At 39.5% G+C, this 10959-nt stretch overlaps 1 protein-coding gene across 2 annotated transcripts in view; it reads left to right on the top strand.

Annotated features, from left to right (window-relative positions):
* pycr1b (pyrroline-5-carboxylate reductase 1b) overlaps nucleotides 1-9145 on the top strand; it is a 9236-nt gene extending 91 nt beyond the window's left edge. The window contains exons 1-10 of one of the 2 annotated variants that reach the window (XM_030743254.1): nucleotides 1-52; nucleotides 570-653; nucleotides 870-940; nucleotides 1096-1275; nucleotides 1796-1903; nucleotides 2043-2156; nucleotides 5790-5882; nucleotides 7335-7498; nucleotides 7988-8081; nucleotides 8227-9145. The exon at nucleotides 1-52 is cut by the window's left edge and continues 91 nt beyond it. In XM_030743254.1, coding sequence (XP_030599114.1) covers nucleotides 587-653; nucleotides 870-940; nucleotides 1096-1275; nucleotides 1796-1903; nucleotides 2043-2156; nucleotides 5790-5882; nucleotides 7335-7498; nucleotides 7988-8081; nucleotides 8227-8268 — 933 coding nt within the window. In that variant the 5' untranslated portion in view covers nucleotides 1-52; nucleotides 570-586 and the 3' untranslated portion in view covers nucleotides 8269-9145. Of the gene's footprint in view, nucleotides 53-569; nucleotides 654-869; nucleotides 941-1095; nucleotides 1276-1795; nucleotides 1904-2042; nucleotides 2157-5789; nucleotides 5883-7334; nucleotides 7499-7987 lie in introns of both variants that reach the window. The other variant, XM_030743249.1, reaches the window with a different exon arrangement.
* Nucleotides 9146-10959: the final 1814 nt, after the last annotated feature.

Raw genomic sequence — 10959 nt, 5'->3', positions numbered from 1 at the left:
CGTCATTTTATATCTGCTAATTCAAAAACATTAGCTTGAGCGTCTGGATAAGGTATGTGAGCATGTTTAATACGTATTGGTCATATTTTTCATTCATTTGTGGACATAAAAGTAGCTAAGAGGCTAGCCGAAACAGGAGCTCATCAGCTAGCTAATGGCTTTGTCATTTTAATTAAGGGTAACGCTTCATAGATTAACTCCGTCTAATAACTGCTAATTAGCTGTGCAAGTATGAGTTTAACACTGAAAACGTGTAAAATTCTGATTCACCTGGATTTATACAGCGTAGGCACTAACTCGGTGCCATTAGCTCCATGCACAGTCAAATAAAAGCTGAGTTTTTGTTAAAAATTGGACATGTAGACAGGGTTTATCTGGATGTAAAGCTGGCTGTAAATCAGTACCTGCATCCATATCCTGCTGAAGTCACTCATCGGTGCTGGCAGAGTGTCAGGGGAATGTTTCATCATCATTGGTTGTCTGTGGACCAGATACAGGACGTTTCTCTTTACTTTTCACCAAGTCCAGGAGTAAAATGTGAAAAGTTAAAGAGACCCATTCGCCCACAGGTTAGAAGAGCCACATCATGAGTGTTGGGTTCATTGGAGCGGGCCAGCTGGCTCATGCACTGGTGAAGGGTTTCACTGCTGCAGGTAATGCGAATATGAGTCTTCTCCTTGCTTTCTTCTGTTATTTATTCTTGTGTATTTTACTCCTTTTTTTTTTTTTATCATCTACTTTAAAAAAAAAATTTTTGCCTCCCTTTTTTTTTTTTTTTTTTTTTTTTTTTTTTTTTTTTGCGTGGGGTCTGAGGAAGGGCTTACCTTACAGCTGTTATTTACCTCTACTTATTCTGTCTCTTTCATCAGGTGTAATCGCTACACACAGGATTACAGCCAGCTCCCCAGACACAGACCTGCCCACCGTGTCAGGGCTGAGGGTAAGAAGTTTCCCTCAAGTTCAAGTGTGGGGGTTTGTCTGAGAGTTTATAAAGTGTGCACATTGGGATATCACCTGTTTCCCTTTCTCTTGCACGTCTTAACATCTGCAGTCTTTATCGCAATTTCCCTTTTAAATTTTCCTTTTCTCCTCTAGAAAATGGGAGTGAACCTGACTACAAGCAACAAAGAAGCTGTCAAGAAGAGTGATGTGCTCTTTCTGGCTGTAAAGCCCCACATTATCCCCTTCGTTCTGGATGAAATTGGGCCAGACATCGAGGACCGTCATCTCATAGTCTCTTGTGCAGCAGGTGTTACCATAAGCTCCATAGAGAAGGTCAAGCTTTATTCTCACATTTTTCAATTTTTGTCAATTTAAAATACTTTATTGGCACAAATATAAAATATAAATGTTACACTAAAACCAGTATATAAATTATGTACAGTATTTACATTATATTGTGTACGTGGATGAGTGTGTCTTTGTAATTCTCCTGCAGGTAATTTTAATAATGAAACTTTGAATTGAGTTGCACTTGATAAACTAAATATTCTTTGTTTTGTACTGAATGTTTTACATTGTAGGAATCTCTGTGTCAACCTCTGAGCAGTGCATATAATCTGTTCCCTTATGGTCCTCCTTTGCTATCTAATTTGTGGTCTCTGATGCTGTACTTGGTCTCTTGCTATGAAATGCAGACTTATCAATCTTAGAAGCTTACATGCTTTAGACGTCTCTTTGATGTGCTACTTTGTTTTTTTGCATCTCACTAAGTTAAATGAAGCTATTCTGGCATGATTTTTAAATGCATGTCTCTTTTACCAACATCTCCTACATTTCCTTTGTAAATCTACAGAAGCTGCTTCAGTACCGCGCAGCTCCTAAAGTCATGAGGTGTATGACCAATACTCCAGTGGTGGTGAAAGAGGGAGCTACAGTGTATGCCACTGGGACACATGCAGAGGTAAAGAGAGATGAATGGAATGATTTAAATATTTATGACTGGTGTTTATCATCAGAAAGATAAGGTAATGTTGGAGTGGGGCTTCAGTTTTATTTTAACCTCATTAACCAATATTTTATCTCTGTGACATTTTATCAAGGTGGAGGATGGGAAATTATTGGAGCAGCTGATGGCCAGTGTAGGTTTCTGCACGGAGGTGGAGGAGGACCTGATTGATGCTGTCACCGGTCTGAGTGGCAGTGGACCTGCCTATGTAAGTCACTTTGTGGGTGGTTTTGTTTCTTGGAAAGATGACTGTAAAGTCTGATGGATCCAGGGTTTGGCGATTACTTTGAGGCCTGGCAAGGATGAAATAATCTGAGTAATCCTTCAACCTAAAATAGACCACATTGGAGTCGGCTGCAGAATTCATTCATTAAAGGGGACCTGTTATGCTCATTTCCAATTCCACCCCATTATGACTCTGCTATAATAGGGTTTTTGTGCATAATCGTTTTTTGGTACCTCCAAAGAGGTTGTAGTCTTTCCTAAAAAGAAAATCACCGGGACTGTGATAAACATGACACTCTTCAAGTGTGTTACTGTTTTGCTTTTTCAAGGTTAGAATGCATTTTCTCTAGTTCCTAGAAATAACAGGAAATGGGTAGACTGCTGTTAAGGTAACACTGACAAATTACCTTGACTATATGTGGACCTGGTGTGCGTATGGGGGGGTAGTGAGCCCTATAAGGCCAAGTTTTGAACTAGATAAAAACAGCTTTGTTTGAAACCCAGTTCAGTTAATTATTCAATTATTCCTGTTTTACTGGGCTTTGGTGCAAGCCCTCAGTTCATCCACTGTGCTAAACGAGCCGTTTTAGCTTCCTGTCAAATAGGTTTGTTATTCTCAGTTCCGGATCTCTGTTATTTTTTTATTTTTTTATTTATTTATTTTTTAATTCTTGGATTCTGTTAGAGTAGTTTTGCATAATTAAAATTCAAAATCAGTCTTGTTTGTTTGTTTCTTCTGAGCTTTGGTGCGGCCCCTCAGATCAGTCTGAAACAGACTCTCAGCTCCTCTCATTTTTGTAAGCACGTGCAGGTGCTGTGGCTGATGTGGCCAGATTGAAGACACGATTGTACCGATGGTGTCGGTTTTTATCGCCATTTCAATTATATATCCATACAAAAGCTCAGATTTTCAGGTTATACGGAGGGAGATGTTGCGTCAGTTTGAAACGATGAGACTTCCTGGAAAAAAAAAAACAAACAATGAAAAGCAAATTTGTTTGCTTCTGGTTTTGACTTCCTCCCCTCTCCACGCTGAAGTGGAGGTTTTGTCTGAGTGGCAATACCTAACGTTCAGGAGGATACTGCAGCGAGTACTCGTGCCCTCAGTGCTGGGATAAATGCTACAGAGCAACGTCACTGACTGCGCACAATATGACCAATGCGGCAACTATGATGGGCTCTTTACCCCTGCTTACAGACTGGTGACCTGTCCAGGGCGTAGCTTGCCTCTCACCCCATGATAGCTGGGACGGGCTCCAGCCTCACTGCTCGACGAGGGGTTTTCTCTTATTTATTTAAAAAAAAAAAAAAAATTTGTGCATACAAAAATTTTTGGTGGGCCCCGAAGTGGTTTTAGTTTTTCCCGAAAAGAAAATCACCATCAATGTGATGGACGAAACACTTTTTTTTTTTTTTTTAATAAAATTTGCTCAAGGGCCCCACTCTGGACTCACTCCAGCTCCACTGTGACCCTAAACTGGATAACCAGAAGAAGTGGGTGGATGGATAATGGATCCCCTTTAAAATTTTGAAGCATCCTTCATCTTGTAGTGTGTATTAAGATTTATTTTTTTTTTCCCCTCCCCTCTTCATTTTGCACTTAGAGCTACTGGGATTTATTTGGATTGATGCAGGAATGATCTGATGTGCTGTATTTTTCAAAGACTGGTTGCTATTACTTGCGTTTATCTTCAGCTGTCAGGCTTCACAGCCTGGCCTGAAACTAATCATTAGCCTTTGATTAATTATTTAGCCTATAAGATGTCAAAAATAATGATGTGGAGTGTTCGATTCATGACAAGATGTTGTGAAAAGTAGGCACTTCTTCATAGATGCAAGCAGAAAATGTCTGGTTTTGTGATTAGGTTGATTCAAGAACATATTGTTTTGGCTTCATACCTACAAGTCACGACTGCACTGACTGTTTAAAAACCTCTGCATGTTCACCCTGTTGTTCACTGGCTGGTAATATTGTGTAAATTGTTTCAGGCTTGAGGTCTAGGCACAGGAAAAAACACTGGCATGGAGAAGAAGTTGGTTTTTATTTTTTATTTATTTATTTTTTTTAATTGTAAGGAGCCTGTCCGTAGTAATTGTAGTGCCATGAGTGTTTTTTTTTCAAATCTCAATCCTTCGTGCTTGCCAAAATGGTCACATCAAATTTAGTATGTAGCAGACAGAGGCAAACGGTATTGGAGGAAATGAAGAGTAATTGTGCCTTTTGGATTTTTGTCTGCTCTCTGCATAGAACCTGAGCTTTAGCCAGAGAGTTTGTAAAAGACAGGCTTGAAGAATCCTGAACTGAAATCTTTGGGAGATTTTTGCAATGTGTTGTTGGTGGTAGAACTAAAACATCCATGAGGAAAGACTTTTTTTTTTTTTTTTTTTTTTTTAATTTATTAGATTTGATTAATGATTCTTGACATATTCTGCTTCTCGTGGAATTAAAGCTTTAAATTTACTGTCTAAGTGGACAGAGATGTTTCAAAAGGCATGCCGACTGGTGGGACTTGCTTCTAGGAGGACTGATTTTAGACAGCAGTTCTAAAAATATTTGAAGGGCTTTGAGGAAAAGTCTCTTTTTCTGAGCTTGCTGACCAACAGCACATTGTAAAAACTTTTATTTATTTATTTATTTATTCACTTTTATTTATATAGGACCAAATCACAAAATCAGATTCCTCAAAGCACTTTTTATATACTAAGGTAAGGACGCTACAATAATAGAGCAAAAACCCCAACAATCAGACAGCCCCCTATGAGCAAGCATTTGGCGACAGTGGGAAGGAAAAAGTCCTTTTAACAGGAAGAAACCTGATAGAGCAAAGGAAGAGAGGATGGAGACACTGTAAATATTCTGGGAGACTGTTTAGTGTTTTGCCGATTTTGGGATGGGTAATCGATAAAGGGGAAGTGGAAAGGATGGCTACTCTCTCGTAGTTTGTTTTCTGTTTGCTTCCTTCACCCTCCAACTGGTCAAGTCAGATGGCTGTGCCTCCCTTATCCTGGTTCTGTTGGAGGTCTCTTCTTGTTAAGAGAGTTCTTCCTCCCTGCTGTCACCAAGTGCAGCTCACAGGGGATTGCCTGACCACTGGGATTCTCTCTAGTATTGAAGGTCTTTACCTTCTTATATCATAATGTGCTTTGATCATTGTTGTTATGTACTGACACTTCAGGAATAAAACGGAATTGAACTGAGAAAAATTTAATTTTATGCAGTACAACTACTGCTTCCTCTCTCCTACTGATGTGGTGCTGCTGGCCAATTTAGAACCAGTTAGATGCATTTCCGCCTCCCAAAAAAGACTTTCTGGTGGCACTGGCACAAAATTGATAGGAGGGCCTATAACAAGAAATGTACAGATGATTTGCAGATTGTGTCCACTGTGATTTTCTTCCCACCAAAATTACCTCAACCTTTTCTGCATACCTTTTATGTTCTATGTTTCTCAAACCTGATGAAATGTGGGCTGGTTCTCAAACTATGCCAAGGCAGAAATGGCTCAGCTCTTGCACTGGGGCCGGTGATGCTGAATTTATATGATGGGTGTACATGTTTTGAAGATATGCTGATGACACTCTTGTTGCTTGAAATAATAGAAATGTGTTTATACAGGCGTTCACAGCCCTGGATGCTCTGGCAGATGGAGGAGTGAAGATGGGACTGCCGAGGAGGCTCGCTGTCAGACTTGGAGCTCAGGCCCTGTTGGTCAGTTGTGCTAAAATCTGTGTGTCACATTCAGGTCTCTTCTGTTTGACTTATTCTAAATATTAAATTTCCTTGATCTGCTACGCTGCATGTTTGGAGGCAACAAAATTATTAAGCTTGAGTTGCTGTTTTCAGTGCATCCAGCAGTTTTACTGTCTGATAACTGCTGACTTTTGTTCAATGAAAAAATAATGAAACTCAAGAAAAATAAACACCTGCCGGGCACTTGGGCTTGCCAGAGAAGAAGAAAAGGATATGTTTTGATCCTGCAGCTTTTTTTCTGCAGGGTCTGCACAAATTTTAAATTGCTCCTTTTTTTAACATTAAACTTAAATATAGTTTGATTCTGTTCTATACAGGCGCTGTTGGGGTGTGATTAGGCTTTGGCAGTTTATCAAAGACATTACTGAAAATTACTAATTTCAGTTTTTGTTATCATGGCAGCTGCTTCAGGCTTCATCTGTGCTGTGTGTGTGTGTGTGTGTGTGTGTGTCTGTGTGTGTGTGTGTGTGTGTGTGTGTGTGTGTGTTCAGTTTCTTTCTGCTTACAAATTGTTTTTTTCTGCTTTTTTTTTTTTTTTCCAGGTGTTATACAGTCTTTTCTACACTTTACTTGGGTGGGGTGCATTTAGCTTTTTATTCATCTTTTTATTCATCTTTTTCAACCCTCCGGTTGAACAAAAGCATTCACAATTTTTATTTATTTATTTATTTATTTATTTTACCAGGGCGGAACTCCTGGCTCTTATTTTGAAAGTCTTGACACATTCTATTTCATGCTTTTTCCTCGAGGCTGGCTCCCTGACCAGGGTGCTATTGTGATGGCCCTTAATTTCATTTAGTTGCTTCATCTGTGAGGATCTCACCCCATGTTTGGGTGGGCTCGGTCTCCTTTGTTTTAGACTGCAGCTGGCAATGAGCTCCATTTGAGCTGCTAACGAGCACCTGCAGCAGGTGGAAAACTGGTTCTTGTGCCACTAACCCTGAGCTTTGTAATAATATTGCTCATTTAATAATTTGTCACATAATTTTTGTTACTTGGTAAGTAAGCTGTGGGAAATGGTAACCAACCTCACAATCATCCAAGAGCTTGTTCAAATGTTGTACGCCAACGTGAAAAATATTTTGCTGAGGTATGCCATCAGGTGTGATTCTGCATCAGTGTATCTACTCTATTTATATCACAACTGCTTTAGGATCAACACAAGTCCCCATAATTAGGACATCATAACAAGTGAGAGAGGAAGCTGAAACACTTCTGTAGCTGAGACCGGACCTTGTTTCAGCAGGAGGTTCAAGCTGCAACACTTGTGTCTCAACTGTATTATTTAATCTGTGCTTTGCTTTATTCTTTTGTCCATGCTTCTTGGAAATGGGTGCTGAAACCTCTACACTGTTTCTGCATTACCTCCTTTGTTTTCACATTTTTCTCATTTTCCCGTTTCACTTTCAGGGAGCAGCTAAGATGCTGTTGGAGTCAGAGCAGCATCCTGGCCAGCTGAAGGACAATGTGTGCTCACCAGGGGGCGCTACCATCCACGCCCTGCACGTCCTGGAGAGCGGTGGCTTCCGCAGCCTCCTGATCAACGCAGTGGAGGCTTCTTGTATCAGAACACGGTGAGATGGCTGCATCTGGAAATTGTAATCAAACCTCAAGACCTCACCAACTTTATCCATGTTTTCTCTCCTGCAGCTGTCATGAATTAGAGTAGTTCTGCAAGCACTAATTATTGTGTGACTTCTCGGAATGAATAAGGTTTAAAGGAAACAAACAATGACGACAACCGTCTTAAAACTTGATATTTTTTCCTAATGAATGGTCCAAAGCTGTTAAATTGACACAAGAAAATCACAAAATAATTTTCATTTAAGGAGATGGCATTAGATATTTTATGCATTTTGTTGAATAAATGATTTTAAAGGCAGCTTGTCAGTAGTGCCCCCCCCCATATTTCACTCTACTTTGGGCCCTGACTCAGTTTTCTGACACTTTAAATTGTCTCTGTCTTCAGCCTTTGGTTATTGTTGTGAAGGAAACGTGTCAAGCACAAGCAACCTTTCATTTTTACTGTATTCTTGATATTAGGGTTTCTCTTGTCCTCACAGGGAGCTGCAGTACCTGGCAGACCAGGAGCGCATCTCTCCAGCAGCCATTAAGAAAACGACGTTGGACAAAGTGCTGCAGCAGCCTGGAGTCACAGTCAGTGGAGTGGCTAATGGGAACGGCAAATCAGGGCTGAGCTTGTTCAACAATCGTGGCTCTGGGCTCAAGAAGAAAAACTGAGCACACAGAGAGGCAGACGTGCGCACACACAGACACACCATTATGTTACAGGTTTAAGTGTGTCAGTGTGTGCGCATGTGGACATTCATACTGTACATCTTAAACAGCTATTCAGCCATAAAATTTGAAAAACGGACTCAGGACTGCTCTGAAATGAAATCCAAATTATTTATTGATACTTGAGTGTCATGCTGACAGTGGACGTCGTGGTGACATCATCACATTACACACAAGCACAGATGTAATTGTGCACGCTGCTCACAGTTATCGCCTTATGTTGTGATGTGGGATTGCTGTATGCATACACTCACTGAAGAGCAAAAGTGCATTAACAATCTGTCTGTTTTAGCTCTACAGTCTCGAGGGCTGTTAAACGGTAATGACCCAGTGGGCCATCGCGTGGTCCTGGTGCACACCAGGCAGCAGATGGCTGCCGCGGTAACATCAAGCTGTTAATGTATGTCTTTAATGTCTTTTTAAAAAATGAAACCACATAAATCATCACGTACCAAATAAGTGTCATTTGTTTGTCTGACAGTATTACAAAGACTGAATGCAGATGGAACAAAAATTTTAATGTTTTCTTTTGTCTGTCAGATATAAGCATTAGTCTTCTAGCAGATTAAGGACATTCAAAGGTCATTTCAAATTGTATCATACTTCTGATTTCTTGTTAAACCCCAAAGGCACTTGTTTTCTTTTGGAGGAGAATGTGATGTTAATTTGTGCAAGGGCAACAAGAAGGCTTAAATCATTTACACAGTGTGTTTCAAATCATTATGATGGAAAGGCATTAGGCCTGCCATTGGTCTGTCCTGTGTATTTTGTATTTTTCTGTATTTCTCTGTATTTTTTTTTTTTTTTTAAATCCCCATAATGTTAAATGTAAATGTTAAATGTATTTTACCTGTTGCATCAGCCACTGATTTAGTATGGAAGTCAAAAAGCTGACATTAAAGAAGCTGAAGCTAATTCCTTTATTCATCTTCTATTTGTTTTTTTTTTTGTTGTCTCTGTTTCCCAAATGCTTGTGTTTTACTTTTTAATAGTTACAGATTACACTGATCTCCATCAGTTAGTCATTAATATGCACCCTGGCCTCCAGATGGCGTCCTCTGATCAATGTGACCCATTGAAGTATGCCTGTAAAGATCAAATTACCATCTTCACACTATTGCCTGGCTTAAAAACAAATCAACCCTAATATAGTACCAACCATAGCTATACCATCTCATTTATTGTAGAAGAGCATTAGCTGTAGTGCTACAATTACATGTTTTATACACTTGCCATCCCAAACTCCCCCCATGTCGTATATTGCGTCCTCTCATAGGTCATGCTAAAATTAGACCTTGTGTGTGTGCTTTAAATGAGAGGTAGACCTGTGGTTTCTCGCTGGCCTCGAGGTGTATTGTGATTGGTTGTTTCAAGAGGAAACGCACTCCAATTTTAGATGCTTTCTGTCAGCAGGACTTATGACCAAGGGGTGGGGATATGGTTTTCTCTCCAGTCCTCGTCTGTCCTTAGTCCCGGACAAGATGAGAGACATGAGAGGGTGCAGCAGGTGATGGGAGACTTGTGTAAACTAAAAGTATCACTCTAAACTATGGAGGCCCAAAACTGCCAAAATAAAATATAATTTAATAATTTTGCAATTAAATGCACCAGAATTAATAGAAATTTAATGGAGACAAATTCATTCATAAAATGTGAGATATTTGGTTATTTTCTGATTACATGTTCTGTGCTATAAGATTAATACTGATTTATGAATGTGTAAGTGTTTATAGTTGGTTGCTATGGAATTTGATAGGTACTTCAGTAGTTCCCAGCCAAGGGGTCTAACTGAAAAGTGGCAAAGGTCTAAGGGGTCATGAGATGATTTATGGTTACGGAAGGCCTCAAATATAAGTACTTTTTTGTGTAATGGCCTGTCTGCCAAATATATTTTTGTGTAAAATCTACATCTGGGTCTTATACTATAAAGTGGGATCAACATACCCAGGCTATCTTTCCATTATCTGGATTCAGTTACTGTAACACTGACAATCAGGATAAGCGGTTACACAAAGCTGGTGGTTAACCCAGGGTTTCCCGTTCACATGAAAGGGGTGGTGTTGGCAACATTTAACCAATCTAAAAGGGGCGATCACAGAAAATGATCCCTGTGTATGCCACCTACTCCAGAGATGTTATCAAATGGTGAAGAACTAAAAAAACATTTCTTAAAAAATACCAGTAATATGTAGCACTCTTAAAAAGAACAATAGATGCAGCAAATCGCTAATCTGGTGATTTAAACATTTTAATTCCAGTTAATTATTTTATGGCTGAGTGCACTCTTGGTGCTGCTGCTTATTTCTAAGGTGATGGTTGTACATTAGAGCTCTGAAACTTAAATGTATCAATTTAAACATTAAATGAGAGATTTGCATCATGGATGTGCAACCGACAAATCCGCAGAAACTGTGTGATGATATCATATCAGTATGGACCAAAATCTCAGAGGAATGTTTCGAGCACCTTTTTGAATCTATGCCATGAATAATTAAGGCAGGTCTGAAAGCAAAAGCGGCTCCACCCCAAGTAGTAGCGAGGTGTACTTAACAAAGTCACCAGTGGGTGGATATTATAAGCTTTATCAACAATTAAAAAATAATAATTAAGCAAACATATTTCTATAATAACTTTTGGGGTTGAAAAGAAAAGCTTATTATATTTATGTGACCCCCCTAGGGTCTCCAGGTATTATGTGCCTCAGTTTTGTGTTGTACTGTGCTTTGTCCTGCAGGAG

Source organism: Archocentrus centrarchus, chromosome 1 (genome assembly GCF_007364275.1).
Source record: "Archocentrus centrarchus isolate MPI-CPG fArcCen1 chromosome 1, fArcCen1, whole genome shotgun sequence".
NCBI classification, from domain to species: Eukaryota; Metazoa; Chordata; class Actinopteri; order Cichliformes; family Cichlidae; genus Archocentrus; species Archocentrus centrarchus.
This window is presented reverse-complemented; position numbering and strand designations above follow the sequence as displayed.